We start from the raw sequence: 25,141 nt of genomic DNA, 5'->3' as shown, positions 1-25,141 counted from the left end.
ACACAAAATTCTGTGACTTTTGCAAAATTGTCAATATTTTTTACTAATTCCATGACTTTTCCAGGTCGGATGAAGTGATTGGGATATTCCATGACTTTTTTTTTCAGGTTTTCCATGACCGTGAGAACCCTGAATAATAATATTTGAATGAAATCAAAGCTCATTTTTGATCTGCAACAGCCACAAAATGTTGGTTTTCATGATCAGTGGCCGAGTCCGCCATCGCAATTCAAATAAAATTCCCGCACGTGTCACACGATAAGTCTCCCCACACGATTTCCTCGCTCAGTAAACAGAACACAAAAACAAAGCAGCGTTTTAAAATGTTAATGTGCATAAAAATAGCTTTATTTCCAATAATAAATCAGAACCTGCATGCAGAAACCAATGATTCATTGGCTTCTCCACTCCATTGGTGATTCACATGTGGTGTTTGTGACATTAAGCAGCAGAACATACGTTATCTCTCCCATGCTCGCTGAGCGGGCCCGAGGCCGATTACCAACTGGAAGTTTTTTTTTACCGTTTTCTCGCCGTCCCGCTCGAGTCAGCTGACCTGGAAAATATTCACTCCCTTAAAGAACGAACGCAGCGGAGCTGATTGATTTGGTGAAAGTCTCTAATCAGAGTTACTCCTGTGAAGTCGAGGTCAGCTGATACTTTCTGACACACGACGAGTAAAAGTGATTACATTTTATTTCTCAGGAGGGGAAAGACCTTGAACCAGCGTCAAGACAAATCCTTGAATTTCCAAATACATGTTGGCGAATGTATTAAGTCAGCATTTTGGCTACAAAAACAAACAAAAAAACAGATTTCCAGCTGGTTATCGCCCCCCGGCCCGCTCCTGAAAACATGGCTCATCGGCACAACATCCCCTGAACAACGAGATGAACACCAACCACATAAGCAATCCTTCTACAAACAAACAAAAAACATAAATACAAAAGCAACAAAAAAGTCTAAAAGATAATAGAAACTCTTACAAAATAAAAAGTTTCAAAACTATTTGCCTCTGAAAATCTCAAACTAGTGTATATAAAACTTTTAAAATCACATATACAACAGCTTAAAAAGGGGGAAACACCCCAACCTGAAAGAAGGCAATAAAATAATTTGACAGTTAAATTAATACAAAAAAAGGGAACAAGTTGATCTACTGGAGAAAATAAAAACACTGAGGAGAGGAGTTAGTATTAGCATTGGTAGTATCAAAACAGCATTTACATTTACAGTAAATCACATCAACGTTACTGCTGGGGGAAACATTTTGGCATTTAAATATTTGGTAGGTATTTTTGTTGCCATGACGTGGCTAAGTACCAAGTTTTTTTCAGTTTTTGTTATTTTTTAAATTTTTTTCTGACTATTTACAAATCCTTGGTCTGCGTGCTGCCGAGTTCAGCTAAGAAATGTGAGCATCAAACCTTTTCCTCATGGCTTTAGCGAATGCTCGTTGACCCCAGAATGAAAATAAAAACCTGTCGGTGTAGCTTATTGAGGAAGCATCAACCCCACCAGTTAAAAAACACAACAGAAAGTACCAAAAAAGTACCGGTTTCTCCGATCACAGAGCTTAAGATGCTTTTTACCGGACAAACAATCACAACATTGACTGGATCCATGAATGAGAACATGTTCGTGGATGACGAGCACCTCGTGAAGGATGGAGGAGGCAGAATTAAAGGAATAGTTCGATAGTTTGGGAATTTTCTGTCTGTGGATCGATTTGTTTCTCAAGTCTGTACGTTAAATATGACTGAAAATAGTTAGCGTGGCTCCGTCCGAGGGCGACAAAATCCTCTAAATCTCACGAATTAACACGATATCTCTCATTAGTTTAATATAAAAATTAGTTTTCTATTTTAAGAAGCTTAAAGCCACAATTTGCGATGAGCAACTAAAGAAAAATTAGCAAGAAATTTGTGGGAAAAACAATAAAATTACCTGAAAATTTGCATTTGAAAAAAAACCCAACTGTAAATGACCCGAAAAAGAATTATAATTCTGTAAAATAATTTCAAATATGTAATTACAATAATTACAAATATAGTTCCCTAGCTTATAAAACTTTTGTTATCATGTAGCCCACTGCTTTTCCACCCGTGTTTTTAAAAGAAATAAAACCAGTTTGCTCAGAGCTCAAATGGTTAAATTCTTGTGAAAGGAATCTGAAAGCAGCACATGGAAGTGATGCCGTTTCAGGATTCAAAGGGTTAAAGTTTCCAGCTGTAGCTGTAGTCGTAGTAACGACTGGGAAACTTGATTTTAGAATTTATCTGATTGGCACTTTAAAGACGGAGATAACCGAAATTCATTCAAACCAAAATTTAGTGCATACAGCGGCTCATCGTCGGCGTACGGGAGCTTTCAGCTTTTATTTTGACAGAGTAAGGCTAGCTGTTTCCCTCTGTTTCCAGTCTTTATGCTAAGCTAAGCTAACCATTTGTACATTGAACAGACATTTCAAACTCTCAAAATGCAAAACTATTCCTTTAAGCTCGAGTGTTACTGTGAAAGAGGGTCGGCAGCTCCAGCGTCATGGTGTCGAATCTTTGCTCCCTTCACACATGACTGAGCTGCGCGCGTGTGTGTGTGTGTGTGTGTGAGTGTGTGTGAGAGAGAGAGAGGAATGTAGGTGTGTCGCCCTGTAGGAGCATGTCGGTTTAACTCCAGTCGAGTTCACCATAATAACAGAAAACAAACCCTGGAGGCACAGTGGTAATTATTATAGAGGTAAAACATCTTCCAAACGGGCAGCAAAGGACAACACGCTGCGTGTGTGTGTGTGTGTGTGTGTGTGTGTGTGTGTGTGAGAGATCTGGGTCATACAGTATTTGCAAATTCTTTTTCCGGATTAGTTTAGCTTACATATCAGGCGCTGCGTGCCAGACTGACGGGACTTTCCCCACACGAGAAGAAACGAAACATGTCAGACTGTTCAAAGAAAAAACGAAATCTTTTCAGGTGGTTTTAATGATGCTTCTGTGTAGCAGAAATAACCATTTGCAAATACGTCCTGACCCTTTGTTTGTCTGTTTTTCCTCGCTGTCGCTGCAGGAGGCTAAAAATGGAAAAATATACATTGTGACGATTCACGAGTTTTGACAGATGACAGGGAGTACATCTACACAGCATCACAGTGATTTAAAATCTCTCAAATCAAAATGAATTTTCAACAACATGAGCTCAATTCTTTCCCGTCACGATGGGATCTTTAATAGAAAAAAAAATCTCTCTGCATTACAAGGAGTTCTTTTTTTAAAAAAAAAAAATCTAATAAAAATGTTCACATAAAAGTCTACAGTAATGTGAGGAGCTGCAGTCCAAGAAACAGGCTGAGAGGAAACACAGAGGGGAAATAAATAACTGGACCGTTAATGTGTACCGAGACGAGAGTCATTGCACAGCGTTAGTGTTTGAAACTGGAAGACTGGGTTTGGGGGGGGGGCACGATGAGGGAGAGGAGTCCTCCGAGTCCTCAGACGTGAAGTTCTGTTGTTTTTTCTCTTGACATGGGGACAAAATAATAAAATAAAAACACAAAATGTACCGCAGCTGAAATCGTCCACTCCTGTTTTTTCCTTGTTTGACAAAAAGAGAGGGACAAGAGGACTAACAAAGCCTCTGATTGGTTAAGAGAGCACCAATAATATGACCTCAGGGAGGAGGAGGAGTCAGTCGATTGTGTCGTCTGGGCTTCTCTCCTGATTCGCTATCGAGCGTCAATCTGCCGCAGAAAAGTGAGGAGGTACGGTGATGATGAGGCACTGCGAGGCCACGCGCTGGCCCTGATTGGGTTTTTAAGGGTTGAGGTGGGTGAGGTGTGTGTGTGTGTGTGTGTGTGTGTGTGTGTGTGTGTGTGTGTGTGAGGTCAGGGTCTACGCGTAGATCTCAGTGGTCGGGGCTTTCTTATAGATGGGCTTCTTCCCCAAGTCGTAGCTGCCCTCGTCCTTCTTCTTCATGCGGTAGATGAGGAGGAGGATGAGGAGGACGGCGAACATCAGGCCGACGGCGCTGCCCGCGATCAGAGCTGGAGGAGACGAGAGAGAGACGTTAGACTTCAAAAACTTTTAAAATCCTCCTTTTATTTTAAACTTAAGGAGCAGCGATACTGTTCCCACATCAAAGTGACTCGCTGCATGTTTAAGTGTCTGTAAACATTATCTTTAATGTAAAATGTCTCAAATGTGAACTCTTACAGTTCACGCTTTGCTGATGAGAGTTCACTCGTTTTTCATTTAAAAAATAATTTTACATTGTTTTTTGTTTTTTTTAGTTTGTGCTGTGGGAGCTAATCTCTTCTGTTAGGGGTCAAAGTGAAATAAATAAATAATATAAATAATGTAATATACAAACATAAAATATATATAAAAATAATCTAAATATAAAATATTTTAAAAAATGTATAAATACAATCACATACCAATATTTTTTTACTGAACTTTTTAAAAATGTGTTTCATTAAATGAGCACCTAACGTAATTTGACCGTTGAAACTTGTGAAAATCGACTCGATTTCTTTCGAAACGGAAATAAAAACTCAAAGATAGCAGGAACTCAGTTTCAAAACTATTTGTCTCTGAAAATCTCAAACTGAATTTTTAAACGTGGGAAAAAGACAATAAACAACTGAAGAGGAATCTACCGAAAAACGAGCAACACATTTTAACTCTTTGTTTCACCGCTGCTGGCGGATCGAGACATCGACGGTCACTCGGGACGCGTACTGACCTGCGAGGACCTCCGTCTTGTTAAAGATGCTGTCGTCGCTGGCGTGGGACATGAGGACGTTGGACGGGTGCTCCTCGCTGGGCTCCGGCTCGTTCCTCAGTTCCGGGATTTCGTTGCTGTTCCGGACGATGCTCACCTCGTTGACGGTCGGCTGCACCGGACGGTCCAACTCCGGGATCTTGTTGTCGTTCACGTCAGGCTGCGGAAGGACGGATTCGTAAACATTCACATTTTTACCAGAAAATTTTCAGGACTTTTCCGAGTCATGAGATTTGTGAGCGCTGCGGTGGGACATAAAACTTTAAATGTTGTATTTTTGTTTATTTTACCATCAAATGTTTAAGAAAACACGCTTCCCAAACCTGCAGGCTCACGGTTTCCAAAGGTGTTTTTTCTTTAAAATGTTTTTGCAAGTTTTAAAGAAAAAAGGTTTTGTGAATTTTTAAGGAAAAACATTGGCATTTATTTTATTCTTTAAAAATTTCTGGTGTTTTTTTTGAAAGGAAATTTAATTTCTTTTCCCTTTGGTTTTTTTTTAAATGTCATTTTTAAAGAAAAAAAGGGGGATTTTTTTTCTTAAAAAAGGGTTTGGTAGGCTTTTTTTTTTTTTTTAACCAAAAATAACAACATTTATCACAGCTAGAAACTATAAAAACAGAGGTTCGAATGTGATTTTTACAGCTCTGACTGTCCTTGAAAAACATCATATGTTGTTATAAACTTTTACAGGTTTTTCGTGACCGTACGAAGCCTGGATTTGGTCAAATCCTACATTTCAGCAACATCACGCTGCATTTAAATCATTTTAATTTAGTCTACAAACGGGTTCATAATATCATGAAAAAGCTGAATGGAAATGCACAAATGTGACTAAGAAAAATGAATCCCACAACAACGCGAAATATGTATTTTCTCCCCCTTTTTTAAAAATAATTATTCTTTTCTCACCTTCACTGACGGCTTGGACTCTTTTCCAGGTGACGCAGTTGTTGCTGTGGAAAAAAGCAGATTCTTCATTTAATCTTAATGTTTAATCAGAGAATTCATGAAGGAAACCTGCATTTTTACGAGAAACATCCGCTTTCAATTTTAAAATGTTGTCAAGTGTTTGTAGAGACCGACCTCCGTCACCAGATCCAGAGAACTCGTCGTACTCGTCCTCGTCATCGTACAGCGTGTCGTCGTAGTAATCGCCGTCGTCCTGGTCGTATTGGTCTTTTTTGTCGTCTTCGTCGTCCGTGAAGCCGAAGTCGGAGCCGTTGGAGGAGTCTCCCGATGACTCCAGGTGGTCATGGTGTGTTGACATGGCGACCGTCTGTGTTGTCTTCATGGGCATCCAGGTCTCCGTCTCCCTCACCTGCTGGGACACCAGAGACAGAGGGGTCAGAGGGACACGCTGGACAAATATTTAACACGAAGGAAATGACCCAAAAATTAGAAAAACATACGTAAAAAGCACAAGAAAATTAACAAAAAAACAAAAGATGGAAATGACCTGGGAATAGTGCTTAAAAAAATTAGATATAATTGTATAACAAATTTAAATATGGAAGAATAAACAAAACAAACAAAAAAACAAAGAAATGATCTGATGAAGTGGGAAAGTGCTTCAAACTTATATAGAATTGTGTAACATAATTTCAAATATGTAATTATAAATATAATTTTCCCCCAGCTTTATTTTATTTCCCTCAACATTTTTCCCCAGCTTTTTAAAAATAATTTTCTAAATCTACTAATTTCTTGTGGAACATTTTTTACAAAGTCTCTCATTGCTTTTTCCCCTCATGTCTTTTTTAAAGAAACTGCACCTGTTTGCTTGAGGTTCAACGGTTTAAATCCTCGTGAAAGGCGTCTGAGAGCAGCATCAAAGCGACATCGCTCCGGGTTTTAAAGGGTTAACACAGATAAAAAGAATTCGACATAATAACAGCTCTACGAGACTCGGACACGACTTTAATTTGAGCAGAATAAAAAGCCATCTCTTCATTAGCTGTTGAGATATTTTGACTCTGGAGCGAAGAGGTGGAGCTGCAGACATCACCGACAACAGAACAATGCCGTTAGCTTCCAAAAAGACAGAATAAAAAAATAAATAAAATGAAAATTTCCAGGCACTGAGAAAGCACCGTTCACCACCAACTAAACATTTTTGGCGGGTAACCAGCCATCATCTGGAGGTTTTCTAAACCGCAGACGACAGAAAAGTCTGTCACGCTGGATGAACTGACACAACCTGAAGAGCCAAAAACAGAAAAACAGTAATTACCGACTGGTGGTTACACGACCCGAGAGCAGCGGAAATCCCGACTTAACTTAACCTGCATATTACCAGACTAACCAGAGAGCGCCCCATGCTCCCGGGCCGTTTATTTAAGCTTAAAGGAAAATGACTTGTGAATTCATTAGATCGTCGAAAAAGCCCAAAACATCCACATTTTACGTAAACGTCGAGATAAATACACACACACAAAACGCCGCTCTGGGAGAGAAAAATCTGTTTCTGAATCCAGCTGGCGAGAGCTGCAGAGTTTGTCTCCAGCTGATATGATGGCAAATAAAGACGCGCATTAAAAGCATCTACATAATAATAATAATTATATATAAATATTATATACAATAAAAATACTCTGTTATTTACCAATACTGAAAATAAGGGTTAGATGCAGCCGTGCGTGAATTAAAGGACTCTGCTGGTTTGTGAAGCTGCTGTCGCTGTAATCACCACGAAGATTAACATAATGAAGACACATCAGCCTCCTCTAATCACATTAGAGCACTTAATTTCATTGACCATTTGCTCAGTAAGCAGTGTGAATGGGATTAAAACACAGGACACACACACACACACACACACACACACACACACACACACACACACACACACACACAGAGTTAATCAGCATTAAGGCTCTCTTAAACAGAGGGTCGGGAGGTAAAACGAGGTGAGAAAAGCTCAACACCTCGTCCTAAACCTGCAGAGCGGCTTGTTCAAAAAGTCTTTTTCAAGTTTTTCATCCACGCTGAAATTCCTGAACGCTTTTTACATAAATCTGCTTTTGTTGTTTTAAAGTTGTTTTCTACAGAGTGAAAATCAGATCCAGAAAATACTGACCGTCAGGATGAAAACGAAAAACTGAGAAAAGAAAAATGGCACTGCATCCCTCTTCACTCACATTCACTAAAAATCGTTGGTGTGAATACGGTTTAAAACACGGTGAAGACTTTTGGTGTCGTGTTGAAAACACACTTTTTTTTAAGACAAAATGACTGAACACGATTTACTCTTTTTCTCTTTATCAGTTTCAGTTCAATAAATATACATATTTAAAACAAAAGTAATGAATATCCTCTGGTTCCAGCTTCTTTCTTTTCCTGAATATTTATTGCCTTTTATATTATGAACTTTTATTTAATAATTTACTTATTGAAAATTAAACACAAACAAAAAAATAATAAATAAAAATAAAAATAAACACCAGCACCGTATGTGTTCAGCATCAGTCTTCACTAACAATTCAAATAAAGAATAAAAACAATAACATAAATAGCTAAATAAACATCAGTACTGACCATTTCCAAACCATCCAAGCATTTTCTGCATCATATGGTCTGAAAAAAGTTTTCCTATCGCTGCATATCAGAAAAAATATACGCTAATATATATGCTCCGATATCTCTGTGAGAGGCTCATATCGGCCGATAATGACCGATGAATCGGTCGGGCTCCACCGATAACGTCTCACCCATCGCTCTGCGTGTTTGTCTCCGTGTGACCGCTTCGGTTCTGTGTCGTGATTTGTTGAACAAAAACAGGACTGAAGATGCTCGAGCGAGCGAGCGGAGCGCCAAGCGTTTTTTCAGCGAGACCTTCCATTTACTGAGAACAAAAGCCGACCACAAATCACTCTGGAAACATGCCTGGGCTTCCCACAACATCCTCATTTACTGTCACACACACACACACACACACACACACACACACACACACACACACACACACACACACACACACACACACCGTGCTGTGTTGACATCATGAGCTCTCCTCATAATGACTTCCATCTGAGTCTGTAAGGGGTCTTCATTTAAGGGTTAGCTGCTGGGTAAGCCTGCCGGGGGCCTCCGAGCAGTGTGTGTGTGTGTGTGTGTGTGTGTGTGTGTGTGTGTGTGTGTGTGTGCTCAAACACTTGGCATAGTAACAATGTGTGTTTGAAGGTAATCCTCTCTGCCTCCCTCTTAAAAAGTAGCCTATATCTCAGGGAGGAGGGGAGGGGATGTCCCGCTGTGACTGCACAAGGGCTTCAAACAAGGGTGGCCATTTTACTGAGACTCCTCTGAGCAACAAGGTAAAGACACACACACACACACACACGCACACACACACACACACACCAGTGTCTTTCTTCCTAAATTGACTCCATTTATTCCTTTTTTTATTATTATTTCTGTCACTTTCTGTTTGTGTGAGTTCCTCTTTCACTAAATTACAAAAAAAACACAATTAAATAAATAAATTCAAAGTACTTAAACCGGAGATTATTTCACATGTAATCTTTAAAAACACCGGTAATCATGGACATTATTCCATTTTTTTTCTCCTTAATACAATTAAACTGCCAGAGTTTAGCTCATTTGTACCAGGTGGATGTTCAATAATTTATCCAACTTTAACCATTTTTATTGATTCCTGTTAGCTTATTTACATTTACTTACAGCTACATATATTAGACTATATTCTTTAGCTAGAAAATCTAATTATTTACTTCCATCTTAGTATTTCAGTTGTTAACTTGTAGCTACTATTTATAATTACTTCAATTATTACTTCATACTTCAATTACTTCAAACTATTTGAACTGTTTACCTGTAGTTACTATTGTAACTGTGTACTTTTAGTTACTACGTATATACAGTTAACTTTTAACTATTTTTGCTGCTTGCTTCTAGCAATTATTTAAATTGTCTACTTTTATCTTACTTTTTATACTGCTCACTTTGAACTATTGTTTGCTTTTAACTTAACACTTATACCGTTGACTTTTCGGTTTAAATGGTTTATTTGCAGTTTTTTATTGTAATTGTTTACTTTAGTGTAATACTTTGATTGTTTGTGCATTACTCTCAGCTGACTCTTGTCACGTGTAATCCGCCTCAGGTCGGCAGCAGACGGTTTCTGTGCAGTTGCAGTTTCACAGCTGGTAACTTGTTATACAAACACTGAAGATCAGCATCACGCCACAAACGCCTTCTTTCATTAAATCTTCTGTTTTTGTTTCCACATTAGTTAAACTCCTCCACAATGTTTCCTCGTATCCGTGGTAACTATAGGAGGAGCCCCCTGCGGTTCGAGTCCCCCCGGTTATGGACCACTGCTCCTTTCTGTCCTCATTTAAACCCTACACATGGACACAGTGTGATCCTGTGTGTGTGTGTGTGTGAATGCTTGCATGGCTTTGTAAGTGTGTGTGTACTTAATCCTAAGCGTTAAAATGGTGACTACTGTCTCTTCATTTCCTCGCAGCCATTCAGATGGAAGGCGACCGCTGCTGCGGCGTGCTGGAACGAGCCCGCTGAGTCACATTATCGGAAACGCTCTCATTCAGATGATAATATGGATCCATCTGAGTCAGGCTCGTTCGACCGTGAGTGCCAGCGTGAGTCATATTCACTCATATTCCACATCACTCCCCGAGGCCTCTTCTTCTCTGCACTACTTTCTGTTTGGAGAGGAGCTCGTTTTAATGGCCCCAAAAACAACTTTTTGATAAGTTTGATTGTCTGACATGAACCCAGAATTTTCTGCCGACTATTTCGCTTGTTAGCTAGAAACTTAACATTTATACAGTTTACTTTTCGCTAATTTCAGTTGTTCAGTTTTAGCTGGAAATTTGAGTTGTTTACTTTTATCATAGTATTTCAACTGTTTACTTCGTTTGTTTACTTCTAGGTAACTTTTTTAATCTCGCGACCTGAATTGTTTACTTCTATCACTATTTCATTGTTAACTTCTAGCTTTTTATTTTGATTGTTAACTTTTAACTATTTTGACTGTTAACTATTAACAACAATTTCAGCTGTTCAGCACAAGCAAATATACCAATATATGCACTGACGGACTGTTTCAATGGGCTCAAAGTTAAAGTCAAAATAAATAATAGCTTTGTTGTGTAAATTTATTGCATTTTTTATTTAAAACTGTTTTCTCAATATATTTATTTGTATAAATACCTTTTAATGTTGCCTTCAGTATTAAAAACTAAAGCGCTGCTGGCATTTGACTTCCCCACAGTCTGATAAGCGAAAGACAACAGGTTCAATACTCAGAAAAGCCAATATGTTTGTCCCTGTCAAGGTCCTGCAGTGTCAATAAAGCCCTTCCTCCTGGCTGACCTCTACAGCCTCCTACGGTGAAATGTGGATGTGCATTTGTGTCCCAGGGAGGTGTTTTAAAGAGACTCCCCTATGGACAGCCCGGTGTGCTCTGAAACGAGCGTCTTACAGGCTGACGGAGACTTGTCTCAACAGGTTGATTCAGTGAGACAGAGCGGGAAGAAAAGGATCAAAAGCCGGAGGATTTTTGTTATGATGGCAGCCACTAAATTTACTATCAGATGTGGGGGATATTCCACCTGTACTATATTCTCCCAGGAAGCAGAGCCAGGATGGGACTGAGGCCAAGTTCCAGTCCGCTGGGACAAAAACAAGCTCGCTCTGTTCCCAGTCCAAAAATGTATTCGGGGACAGCGCACCCACAACACAGAGCAGGGGAAGAAACAGGAGGTCTCATCTTCACACAACTCAAATCTATGTGCAATAACAGCCCGAAGACTAATTAAGACTTATTAATAACACTACGGAAAGGATGGAAGCAACGTGATACTTAATCATTGCACAAATATGCGTGCATCTGACACCAACCATCAGCCGAACCAGCCTCGACTGGTGAAGAGACAGAAAGAGCAGCCTGATTAGAGATTATGTAACCAAGTCAACGCGAAAATCAGCTCTCACATGGTGATTTTACCCTAAACGTGAGCCAGTCGTGGCTGCCTGCTGGCAAAGTATTGGATTTCAGTGTCAATAAATTTCATAAACTCTATCAACTGAACTGAAAAAAATGACACAAGGTACTCAAAAAAACATGAATATAAATCTCCTTCTCCAACTACAAAATATTCATTAATTAGTTGAGAAACCACAGTCATTATCCCTGAACCTCACTGCCCAAACAAGCAGAGAGGAAACATTGTCACGCCCTCGTATTGAGCCCAAAGTGTTCACAACAAACAGCCTTAATGGGCTCAGCAGCACAAACTCTGACTACGTGCTTCACAGCAGAGCACAGTGTGGTTCAGAGCGAAGCCAAGAAAGACTGACCCAAACATCCCCGACAACTGAACAACATACATCATGTACAACAGTGGCACTCAACTTACGGCCTGCAGGGCAAATCTGGGCCGCGATAAGAGTGCTGGGTGGCTCCCCAAACCATTTTCTAATTCACAACAAAAATAAAGTGATTCACAGTGATTCACACTGAGAACTGTTTTTGTACTTTAAGTATCCATAAGGTGCCAGAGTGCATAAAACAGCATCAAAATAGAGCTTGTTGATCCAAAAAAGTGCCAGTGGAGGATCCTCCACACCATCTGCTCCCTGTTCTGAGGAGAAACCAAAGGTACGTTCATGACGCTTTCAAATATTGTGTCAGTATATCAAATATTAAAAAATTGCACTTCAGTGCTAAACTCTGGATGTAAAGTTGGTCAACCACATGATTTGTCAGCCATTTTAAAAAGCCACTTACGGCCCAAACAGATACCATTTTGTCCTCCCCTCAGTGATTCACAGCCTCATATATTCTGCCTCATGTGCCACAGCTGATAAGCAGCCGGATGTGGATTACAGCCAAACCAAATGGATTTAATGGAGAGAACTGGGAAATAACATTTCTCTTTGTGGTGGTGACGCACTACATACTGAGCATTTGTCAACTCATTGTTGACCACAACATGCATCAACAATGAGTTCTCCACTCTTCATTTCCAAAGCAGCAGTCGGTGCAAATACTGGCATTTCATTTAGAGTATTATATTTCTAACATTACAGCTCTGGAAATTGAAAGTAAGCATAAGTAATTTGGGGATATTTGAAACTGACTTTTGTTCTGGAGCATCTTGTCTTTGGCTGATGAAAGACTGTCCAATGAAAATAATAATAATAAAAAAGTGTTGATTCCCGTCGTGCAGCACACTTCATCCCTCAGTCTAGCCTCTTGTCCTGTCCTGTCCTTGTTTATCCTGCCTCTCTCAGCATGGAGGTCCTAAACTTTCGAGTTCCCCAATTGTCCACATCCACTGAAAGGCAGTCTGTCAAGACACCCGCCACCCAGCCTTTGGGTTTGTCCCTTCCATTGACGTCAAACAATGCCAGTGGACTCCTCAAGAGCATATCAATGACCAAGGTAACCGGGGATAAGCCTCCAGCAGCCTCCCTTCATTAAACTGAGGAAACAATCCCTCCATCTGCCGGCACACAGAGAGGCATCTGGTCCATTCACACGGCGGCGTGGAGGAGGTACAAAGTATGAAAAGACAGAAAAGAAACACCAGCACGCAGGAATGTGCTTCCTTATTCTTTGTGATGTCCAACGTCTCTTGACCTTTTCAAGAAAAGACAATAATTGTGGTTTTTAAACCTTTTTTTCCACCTTCGTTTACATTCAGTAGCCAGTTTTGGCCTAAAATGACCTCAGGAGCCAAAATAAACTAAAACAGAAGGTATGGATCTGAAGTCTAAACTCTCTCACAACCTCCCTTCCTTTCTTGTCTTTGCCTTCCCACATTTCACTCCCTCCATTTCCCATCCTGTTTTTCAACTTCTCCCCTCCCCCTCCTGCTGCTGGGTGATACTTGAGCCAGCAAGATTTGCACCACGTATTGTGTCGCCCGGTCTGCTCGTAAGATGCACTTCTGACCCCTGATGTAACTCTACTAAAGGGCACGCACACATGTGAGATGAACCTTCACGCACCCACTTCAGGAGTCCAAGTTCTTGAGTTTATGGGCTCCAAAGGGCCCCATAACAAGTGATCTATTGTGGGGTGATTACTTTGTTAAAAGCTGAGCGTTTTATTCAGTGCAGCTGATCCTGCATAAACCATGTTTCTACCTAAAACCTTTGGGACCGGAAGTTATCTACGTTGTCACTGTTCAGCATGCAATTGCACCTTGATAACTTTGGTCTGTGTTGTAACAGGTCAACAGGAAGAAGGTCCAATAGTAGAGAAGTCAGACACACTTCCATCAATAAATGGATTCTCCCCCAGTGCTTGCATACTGGGACAAAGACAATAGTCTAATGAAATGGCTTAATCGAGCTTTAACGGTAGCTCAACTTAACTGTGCATGTAAACGTACAGACTGCTGCATGCTGGACCGCACTGGAACTCAACACCCAAAAACACACTCATACCTTTGCCTTTTGCTCTGACAGCCGAGCTCTAGATTCCTTCTACCTACGCCTGGTCTATCTATAGCAGTATTTCCACCTACCAGCACCATGTGAGACTCTATGGCAACATGACACACAGACCTCGATCCTGACAACGTGCAGATGAAGAGGTTGGGCTTGTATGACGAGATCTGTGGACATAATTACTACACAGCTATAATCACTGACCTATGTGATTAACTCAGCTGCATGAGTCAATCAGGGCTGTTCCCTCTTTATCAAAAAGACAAATATTACTCAGTTTCAGCTTTGACAGTGACCTGAACCACTGGTTTTCTATTGGACTCCTTTAGAGACTGCTCCAGATAAAACTGAAGCCGCACAGATGGGCCAGCTGTGCAGCAGACAGTGTTGATTCAGTCTCCACTGATAAGCTTAATTGAGTTTTGATGAGCGCCTCCTGAGGGAACGTCCCCGGTCTTATCGTAATGGCCTTTATTGGTCACTTCCTCCCATCGATGAATCCTGCCATGTCAATTGCATGATTCCCTGTCAAAACCAAATCTATGACTGATGGGATGCATGAGCCGAACGCCTGCAGCGAGTCAAACTCGTACAGACTCTCTAATGTCTTCCCGCTCTTCCATCTCTTTGATGTTACTCCCTCAGGCGAGCATATCTCTGCTTCAGATCAAAGACATTACAGCCCAATAGCCTAAATGTAAGCTACTGGGGAGTTATTATCAGCTGAAAGATCGACTTCAGGCTTTAAATGGCAGGAAATAATAAGAAAAAGGCAGGAAAACAGGAAACATCCATCTAAAACAAAATCAACTCAGTGTTTAATAAAAGCCTGAAAAGAGGCATGGATGAGTCATGGAAGTTAACGGACTTATTTATACTTGAAAGTGTTTTTGGACACGTGCAGACGTCCATTCATTCATAGTGGAAGATGAGTCACAAAGACTCAATTCATTTCAATAATGAGATGCCTAAATCGACTCTTTAGAAGTAATACCAGTAAGCAACCTTCACTTTAGCTTAATTTGAATAATAAGAAGGGCCTTTGTATTTCCAGATAAAGATAGCTTCTTCCATTATCCATCTGATGATGATTTATGTCTGACTGAGGGGTCGTCTGCACAATGCACGGCACAAAAACAAACAAACATGGAGGAGCTGGAAAGTGAAACTGAACGTGGGGATTCAGCACAAGATACTGATCCTCACACCAGCCCTAGCGCCAAGTCTTAAAGCTAAGCTAGACAACCTGGCTTTATATTGGATATACAGCCAAGGCAGTAGCATCAATCCTCTCATCCAACTCTCAGCAGGAGCACGAGTGCATGCACTGTCCAAAACGTCACACTACTCCTTTGAAAGATATAAAAACAGATGAGCGAGCTGCTATCTGCGACAGACCGTATTAAAGCTGTGCACGCTGCTGTTGAGTGTGGCAGACTGAGGAATGCGTCTCTCTGTGTGGGTCAGCGAAGTAGCCAAGACCTTGGCTCCTCAGTCAGCCACCACATTCCTCTCTGCTCTCTACAATGGAGCCAAGCCACTCAGCACTCACAGACACACAATTAAAATCTCAGGCCAAACCGCCGACCGCTGCTTGGATGCTTCTTCTAGGTTCGAGGTTCGACTCCTGCAGTGAAGCAGTTTTCAGACCAGCACCTAAAGTCGCCCCGCCCTCCTACTAATATGTCCTAAGTATGTTTAAATGATCCTGGGTTTAAGGGAGGGATCACATTCACACAGCATGGCTCCTGATGCATTAAAAGGGAAAATTCCTTCACTGGATATATTTCACACACCTCCCTGTAATAATTTGTGACGGGCGGTGGTAACAGCACTGCTGGAGCTGGAAAACCATCCATAAGCAACTTTTCTCTTCTCTTAACTTAAAGTTCACATAGTTTATGCAAAAACGTACAACATCAGCAAGTGATTAAAATAGAAATCTCTTCATCTCTACTAAAAAAATGTGGTTTCTGACCTGCAGCAGTATTAATGAAGCATTTTTATACAATTCACAACATGCAGCACAACATGGTGCTTCTCAAAGCAATAAAACATGCTCTTAAAAGGTGATGGCAGCTCCATCACTTCATTACTATAGTAAACACTAGTACACACACACAAAGACTAAACACCTCCACAGATTCATCAGAGCTCAACTGATTTGAAACGGACATGGTGGCCTCTGTTGTTGACAATAAATTTAGTGACTGGGGTGCCCGCTGAAGTCCCCTTTTCCACTGCACCAAAAAACATCCAACATCCATATCCAACATATGGGGTTTTAATGTAATGATAAAGGTAACATTCGCCATTGGCAACTGATGAAAACACAACACCCAACAACAATGTTACTTTAGCCCCCTTAACCAGCGACATGCAATGAAACGATACCGCGAAATACCGTCCGTTTCTGTCGAAGCAACGCTCAAACATTGATCCAAATTAGTCAGCACTGAGATTGAGAGAGACTGTATGTTGTGAATGTTATGTTTTCACTAGCCTTCATCCATGCAGCTTTCTTTTGTTTATTTCTGTCTTTCGACTGACATCAAATTTTTCTAAAAAAAAAAGTCATATTTGTCTGCGGCAGAGCCGTGTACACCCACTGTATCCACTGAGTAAGCCACTGGTGGCCTGAAGAGGTAGACCTCACACACTGTAATACAAATGTGCAAATAGACTGAGCAACACAAGTGCACACACACACACACACACACACACACAGATACTGGGACACATTTGCTTGTACGCACACACGTACCCACACACACACACACCACATCAAAGAGGTGCTGTATTATTGAGACACATTTGTCAGGAAGGATGTCTGAATGAGGGGAAGCCCTCATACCACCCAAAAGCACTCTATGATCTCTGGAGGCTGTGTGTGTGTGTGTGTGTGTGTGTGTGTGTGTGTGTGTGTGTGTGTGTGTGTTCGTGCTTGTGCATGCGTGTATTGTGAACGGTATGAAAGAAGTCAACAGAAATGACATCAATTTGTTTGCAGGGAGGTATATTTCCAGAGAACACCACAACAATTCTAATGAAACACAGTAAGTCCTCACATCTGAGAAGTTACAACCAGAAAATATTTGACAGTTTCAGTTGAAAAATGACTGAAATGCTTAATGTAGATTGAATAATCCATTAATTAACCCCTTAACACCTGGGTTGAAATCAGTTTTCATGTGCTGCACTCAGATGCATTTCACAAGCCTCTGAAACCTGAGAAAATGGGTTTGATTTCTTTTAAACAACTTGGCCTATAGATTGCAAATAAATAAATAAATAAAGGTGACAAGCAAATGGCCTGACTATTATTAGGAATTATTTGATATTATTAAAAAATAAAATAAAAATGTAAAAACTACATAAACAACTCTTTTGATTAAATGTTTAAAATTATGTTACATAACAAAAATTACACACTCCTGACATCGAGGAATCAGCCGTAAGAGCCACAGTGGCCGTTTCTAGAAAGTTTTGAGTAAATGTCTTCTGAAAGTATTGATAAACACCCCTGAAATATAACCACATTACAAAGAGAGACATAAAAGTCAGCATTATTGGTATATTTGATTTTGTTGCACAGCGCCTGGGTGGAGCATTTTCATTATTACATTTCATGCTCCCTCCCTCCAATTTTCAAGTCAGATACATCTGCTGCGCTCGGGGGAAAAACACCACTGAGTGCATCAGCCCTGATAGTTGCTGAGAGTCTGGCTTCAGGCCTGGAATAACCATCTGTCAGAGTATGACAAGGTATGGTGGGGCTGCAGGATCAAACGGCCTCCCTCCAGGCTCACTGATACATTTCCCAATGGAAACACAGCGAGGCTCATATTCCATGTTCTGCCATGACCCTCTGGATTTTTACTTGTCCGCCACAAAGCCGCAACAGCTTTTCTTTCAGAGCGGGCGAGGTGGCTCTGGAGAAAACTGCTGTTTCCCAGGCCGTCGACGTAAACAAGAACATGCATTCACACACCTGTGGAGCTGAAACTCTTCAACAATTCATCATTGCCCTTTTTGGGAAGAAATCAAGCCAATTTGCTCGGGTTTCAAAAGGTTAATCTACTGCTTCAAAAGATATTGATACTCTCAATGGGTAATTGCTGTTGCCTTTAAAAGTTAAAAATGTGTGTAGCGGAGCTGAAGAGTTTTAGTTACAATGTTTGATCATCAAACCATCTCGATAAAGTCTGTGAGAAACTATTTCAATCGGGGTTCCCACATATTTTAATGGGCAAAATTTGCAAACTTATGTTAACTACTAAAATAACAAATATGAATGATCTGCAGTTACAATAAAGTTAAATAAGAACATTAAAGTTAAACAAAATAGCTACTGTCTGATGATAGAGCTGAATATCCAATGGAAGAATACCTTTGGCCTTTAAGTGATGGAACCAGGACGATGTGAACTTCTGCATCAGCCAACAGAAAAACATCATCCCTGTGGCACCATCGAGAAAACAGTCATACCATTAATCCCTAATGAAAGTAATATTTAGTTGCAGCTCTTTATACTTAAAAGCTCTGCTATAAAGCCTCCACACTATATTTAACCAGAAAGTGACTCCAGCACAAAAGAGTCCAAAAACAGTCGTATGAAAGTGATCAAAACAGAGTAGGAGGGGGTTTTATGGTCGACTTCTGCCCTAAATGTATTCATATAGTTCCCGGCACAACTGCCAGAATATGCAGTGGTTGAAAGGGGTGGAGGGAGGGGGAGAATCAGGTTCTCGACTGCTCTCCATCACAGGCAGGAAGGACAAAAACCTCCTCTCTCTGTGCCAACATTCCTCGGCCCAAAGGGATTTTATAGACCAGCGGACAGCAATGCAGGAACCATTATTACATCCTAGTGATACTATTTATCATGCTCCCTCTTTCCCTCCCTCCTTCCCTGCGCTCTTTTCACCGCACAGGCTTTCAGCGCACCCCAGCATGCAAAAAAAAAAAAAACTTCCTTCAAAAAAAAAACCTGGCTCATTCTCGTGCAAATGATTCGGAGGCTAAATGCAAAACCAGCGACATTCCAACAAGATATAACAAATGGACTCAGCCACAAGGCTCCAAAAGCAACAAGCCGAGGTTTTTGGTGGTGAAACACGGATTAACTCTGCAGCAAAGAGGATTTTTTAACCCTGATTAACCGCTGCCAGTTGCCATCTCAAGCACATTTGGTAAATTAAGGTGATTTGACACTGCTAATTGAAATGAAAACCACATTAAAGTAAGAAGAGACTTTTTTGCTTTTGTCCAATAGATGACACAATTAGTCGGACAGCTCGGCCCCTGTGTGCCTTTATTTATTCAAGAAACTACTGTACTTTCTTATCTTTCACCTTCACCCAGTGCTCGGCCACGAAGGACTCGTAGCGACTTGTGCTCCCATACATGGGCAGAAAATGCTGAGGTCAATGGAAAAAGCCACGAAGAACAGGATTTGTTTGGCCCGGTCTATCTTGGACAAACTGATAAAATACCCATGAGGCCTCAGTCGGAGCACAACAAATCAAAATGGTCCACTAAAAAAAAGGTTTTCTTAGGACTCTGGCCGCAAAAGACTTTTCTAAATGAAGCAAGAACGACACAATTTCACCAATAAAATCCCACGACTTTGAGGCAAATCTTAAAGACCGTACATTGTCGATACTCCCTTTTGGCTCTTTTTTTTAACTATATAATAAATTTTTTCTTAGAATTTTTTTGGTGAATTTTAAAGAAATGATATGCTTGATTTGTTTTCCTTATAGATTTAGTGTATTTTTGTTTTTGTAAAAAAACAAAAAGGTGATTCGTAGAGAAAACATAACTTCCAAACCTGCAGGCCCACAGATTCGGAAGATATACTTTCATTAAAAATCACCAAACATTACACAATTTATCACAGCCAGAAACCGTAAAAATGGAAATTATTGCTGGATGTTAAAATTTCAAATTTGAAACAAAATTCCATGACTTTTCCAAACTTTTTACAGTATACTTTTTACAGCGTTTTCCAAAACACTTCCAAGCCTGTAAAATTGATATTTGTAAATTTCGTAACTTTTCCACGTTTTTCACGACCATACAAACCTTGAAGACATTATAGGTCTCTTTGCATCCAGTTGATCGGAAAACCAACTCATTGATAAAAACATTCCAATCATGCCTGTGGCTCCAAAAAATCCCTTTCTGCATTCAGAGCTTGTTCTTTTGTCAGCTAGCAGAACATTGTCATCGATTAGCTGGGAACGCCAAACCCACATACCAATAATGACCTCAGTGGGGAGAAGAAGAAAGGGCTGGAGGGAGGGAGGGAAGGATTGTCATAGCTCAGAGGCTAAGTATCCATCAAAGGAGAGTGGAGTAAAAAAAAAGAGAAAGAAAAGACGAGAGAAAAGCCGCTGAGGCCTACCTAAGAATGACAACTGATCAGAGAGACGGAGAGGGACAGCGGGGACAGACGGGGAGACGGATTCAGTGACGACCAAAGAAGCAAGCGCCAAAATCTGGAGAGGAACAGCTCATTTAAAGAGAAACAGAGCATATCTTAATGGGAAAGTTGTAGGTGCATCCACGCTAGGCGAGAGTGTCCCTTATGAAAAGGCCCCAGGGCCCTATTGAGATCCCTCCAAGTGTGCAAAATCCCCAAGGGGGGCGGTCAAGGTCACCAGAGGTCACATTCCAGAGGGGAAATCAAAAAAAAGGAGTGGGGGGTGACGACGAGATGAGGCAGAGTGAGCAAGCAGAAGCTACACGGCGTTGAGGAATGTAACAGATTGTAAAGGCGAGGCGGATCCGACCAGCAGCGAGCGATTCGCTGGGAGTCGCTGGCTCATGCTGGAGGGAAAAAAAAGTCGCCTCAAGGCAGGCAAAGTTCAGCTCCTCAGTCCAGGATTAACATTAAATTTCAACGTGTCATCGTACGTCACGGTGAAGCGTGTGACGTTCACGCCTTTGAAGCATCGTTTTGAAATAAGTATTTCAGCGATATAAAGATTCTCACATAAAACTGCTCCGTCTGTGCAGCAGAAAGATCCAAATACTTTTGATATTGGTGCTACTTGACCAGAGAAAACAGAAAAATGACGCTTTTGCTTAAGAGGGAAATCCTACAACTACCACAATGCACTGCACCTGACGTAATGTGGAATCTGTGTGAAATAAGGGCAACCAACCGGTTCTCTCCAACAGTAAGCAAAAACATGTTTCTGAAAACACTGGAGGTGAGAAATATCAAACTCAGTGACAAAATCTATATTTGAGCTGAGTTTTTACTGTGCAGGAGGCGCCTATGTTTTTTTTTTTTTTTTTTTTACAAACTCACCTTTTCAGTGAAAACAGGGCATTAAATTACTATTTTTTCTTTAGTTGTTTTATTTCTCTTTTATATATGTATATATGAGTTATGTATCCATGTGCTGTATAATTATTTTATTTTATAATTTAGTTATCTTGATATGTCGTTGGGTTTTAATTTTCAGCACTCTTGCATGTAAAGCACTTTGAGCTGTATTTTATGTATGACAGGTGCTACACAAATAAAGATTATTAGTATCATTGAATCGTTTTAAGACTTCACTGCTGTATCACAGACACTCCATCCTGCAGTGGGTGGTAAAGTCAGTGTGTTGCTGCTATTCACCCTTTCACACCATTTGTACTGACCAACTGGGCTGACTGGGGGGGCAGGGTGCATGTTTGTGTGTGGGTGGCATCCACACCGCCTGTATCAGCACTCCATATAACTATAATTTCCTTTTCCCTAGTTTTCAGGTTATTTTCTTGTCACCTTTTACTATTTTTTTTTGCTAATTGTAGGTAATTTCTTGCAAAGTTGCTCATTGTCTTCCCCCTGCATGTTTTCATTAGACATCAAACCAGTTTTCTCAGGTATAAAGAGTCCGTGCATGTATAGGAAAGATAAATCTGGTATGATAATCATATCTGGTCACATGACACGCAAACACGACCATCTCATGGCAACACCTTTCTCTGAGAAGAGCACGACTGGGTCATAGCACGACATTGTAACACACATTTCATAAATAGTTAATGGTGAAGTTATGCTTGGGGTGGCGGAGGAATAATGGTGTCAATATTATACAGGACAGCAGTCTGGCTTGATGCATCATGAAACGAGAGCAAAACAGAAGTGACATAATGTGAAAAGGTTTGCAAAAACAAACCAGGAAAGGTCACATCCTGATAAAAAAGTACAGCAAATGACTCTTAAAAGTCAGGAAACTACACCGTGCTCAGGGAAAGAAAACATTTGTAATTGTCAGCCACCTCCAGTTCAGCGACGCTCCTCAGCTCACAAATTCTTTTGGCATTAAGTCAGCCCTTCGCTTTACTAAACAGAGACTGTTTTACAAAGTGGTCACTCAACAGGGATGTTTTAATGGGATGTACACTAAAAAATGTGTAACAATATATACATATATATGTGTGTGTTTACTCTTACAGTTATATATTAAAAATCATGTTACAGAAAAGGATGTTTGAAATATTTAAATATATTTGTTGTACTTACGGTTATTTTGTTGTTTGTTTTTTTACTTTTCTTTTTTGTTGCCTATTTTCATGTAATTTTCTTGTAACTTTTCACTTGTTTGCAAATGTTTGGGTCATTGTTAAACAGCCTTTCTTCTCTTTTTTTAAAGAAAATAAAGTTCAGGTAATTTTGTTGTACTTTTTTAATTGCTTGCTAATTTCTGGGTGATTTCTTCTGGTTCTTCCCATGCTTTTGAAAGACAATTAAGCCAATTCGCTCAGGTTAAGTTGCAAACTCTCTTCTGAAGTCTCTAAACTGATGTCAGTTGCTTCAACAAATCAAATCCAGCACTAACATTATGGCAAAAAGACACAAAAACAACAACAGGTCTACAGTCAGGTATGCACCTACTGTTTGTTTAACAGGGAGAGGAAGGCAACTTTTCTGTGATCAAAAACAGTCATTCATGTAAAAAGAGCAGCCCAAATGTCCCAGTGATTGGCCCATCACAGGCAGGAAAAGTGACTTGCCAGCTACCCCCCATCCGGGCCCCATACAGGATAATAGCAGCAGGCTGTAGATGCCTGTGTGTGTGTGTGTGTGTGTGTGTGTGTGTGTGTGTGTGTGTGTTGGGGGAGAGGGACATACATACACACACACACACACACACACACACACACACAGGACTGGCGATGAAGCTAGCTGGCTAACAACACTCCTAAGTGTCCAAGTGCTCCAGTTTGTACATTAAACTTCAGCTGCGTCAGTTTGAGTTTAAATAAACATTAAAATCAGTTAAATCAAAGCTAGCTCAGTCGAGCTAACGGCTAACCCAATCTAAACACGGAGGTGTGGGGGGTTACTTTAGTTAGCATTGGACCAAAAAACAAGGTGAAACTTTAATTTAGGAATATTTTAGTAAAACTACTTACCGACTCTGAAAAAACGGAGGCAGATAAAATCAACACGAGGCAGAGGTTGAGCATGGTTGTCCTTTTTTTGTCTTTTAAAGTAACGTTAAAGTGTCTTTTTAGTGTCGTGGAGATTTAAAACCAGCGGCGGGTAGTTGGTGTGTCTTCAGGCAGCAGTTTTGTGTCCCAGAATAGTCCAACACAAGCACAGGTTTTACAGAAATGGTCCACTTTCTTCACCTTCGCGGTGTCTTCTTCTCTCCGTCTCTCCGGTGACTTTAACTGACGCTCCGCCGCTTCGGCGGCTCTATATTATTTCGGACGCCCCCCAACGACCTCTCCTCCAATCAGCGACGGGCTGTGACGTCCCGTTCTACATAACTTACGGTAAGTCAACAGGTTGGCCACGCCCCCTCCACCAGGCTCGGCAAACACTTCAAAATAAAAGCATACAACCGTACCGAAAACGAAAGAGGTTAAAAAAAAAAAAATCCAATAGATAATAAAAACTCTTACAAAATAGAAAGTGAATATAAAGCTTTTTTAAAATTCAAACTTTTAAAACATAAACGTACAACAAACATTACAACAGTAAACAAAACATACAACAAAGATGACATAACAATGACAAACAAGTCACAAATGCATAATAGCATAACAGTAATGTAAAATTATCTGGGAGGTTATGCAAATACAAAATAAATACAAAACATAATAATAATTAACACAACATCTGCATAAACAGGAGTCACTGACACATAATAACATAACACTAATTAAAAATATGTGGAAGGTTATGAAAATAAACAAAACATACAAAAAACATAACACAACAATAATAAACAAAACATAACAAGATGACGTTATATTAAACACAAAAAAGAGAACATAACAACATAAACAAAAGTCACAAATACATTACAACAATAATATAAAATTATGTGGAATGTTATGTGAATACACAACAAATACATAACATAACAACAATAATATACATAAACATACAACAAAAATAACATAAATATAATAAATAAAACATTAAAAATATAACAACATAAACAGAAGTCACAAATACACAATTACAATACTATGTAAAATGATGTAGGAGGTTCAAGATTCAAGATTCAAAGTGTTTATTGTCATATGCACAGTATGGAAACATGTTTCCCTGTACAATGAAATTCTTACTTTGCTGTCCACAGAATGCCTAACGTGTAGCAAATATAAAAGAAATATGAAATAGAAATTTAGAAGTTATGCAAATACACAATGAATACATAACAACAATAATAAACAAAACATAAACATTTAACAAACATAAAAATAATAAACACAACATAATAAACAAAAAATAAACAGATGTGAAAAACACATAATAACAACAATAATGCAAAATTAGGTATGTTCATATTTTAATCATGTTTAATAAAACAAAAAATGTTCACATCTAAAAAGCTAGAAACATGAAATCTATCTATCGACCATGACAATCGATGAAATTTGACAAAAGATATTGTGTGTGGCA

At 39.9% G+C, this 25,141-nt stretch overlaps 1 protein-coding gene and 1 long non-coding RNA gene across 3 annotated transcripts; one reads left to right on the top strand and one right to left on the bottom strand.

Moving 5' to 3' along the window:
• Nucleotides 1-316: 316 nt before the first annotated feature.
• sdc4 (syndecan 4) lies at nt 317-23,912 on the bottom strand. 2 transcript variants are annotated; one of them, XM_088070973.1, is made up of 5 exons: nt 23,638-23,912; nt 5,857-6,094; nt 5,683-5,726; nt 4,735-4,933; nt 317-4,033 (listed from the first exon to the last, which is right to left on the bottom strand). In XM_088070973.1, the coding sequence occupies exons 1-5, from the start codon at nt 23,689-23,691 to the stop codon at nt 3,882-3,884; spliced, it is 687 nt and encodes a 228-aa protein (XP_087927099.1). In that variant the 5' UTR covers nt 23,692-23,912; the 3' UTR covers nt 317-3,881. The 2 variants fall into 2 exon arrangements, with proteins under 2 accessions (XP_087927099.1, XP_042366817.2); XM_042510883.2 differs by having other exon boundaries at nt 5,857-6,091.
• Nucleotides 7,131-18,914, top strand: LOC148190301 (uncharacterized). Its single transcript, XR_015775138.1, has 3 exons — nt 7,131-8,840; nt 8,985-9,083; nt 10,259-18,914. It is a non-coding gene; the product is annotated as an uncharacterized LOC148190301 (long non-coding RNA).
• Nucleotides 23,913-25,141: the final 1,229 nt, after the last annotated feature.

The sequence above is a fragment of the Plectropomus leopardus genome, chromosome 2 (assembly GCF_026936395.1).
Source record: "Plectropomus leopardus strain MGB_pleo_1.0 chromosome 2, ASM2693639v1, whole genome shotgun sequence".
Taxonomy (NCBI): domain Eukaryota; kingdom Metazoa; phylum Chordata; class Actinopteri; order Perciformes; family Serranidae; genus Plectropomus; species Plectropomus leopardus.
This window is presented reverse-complemented; position numbering and strand designations above follow the sequence as displayed.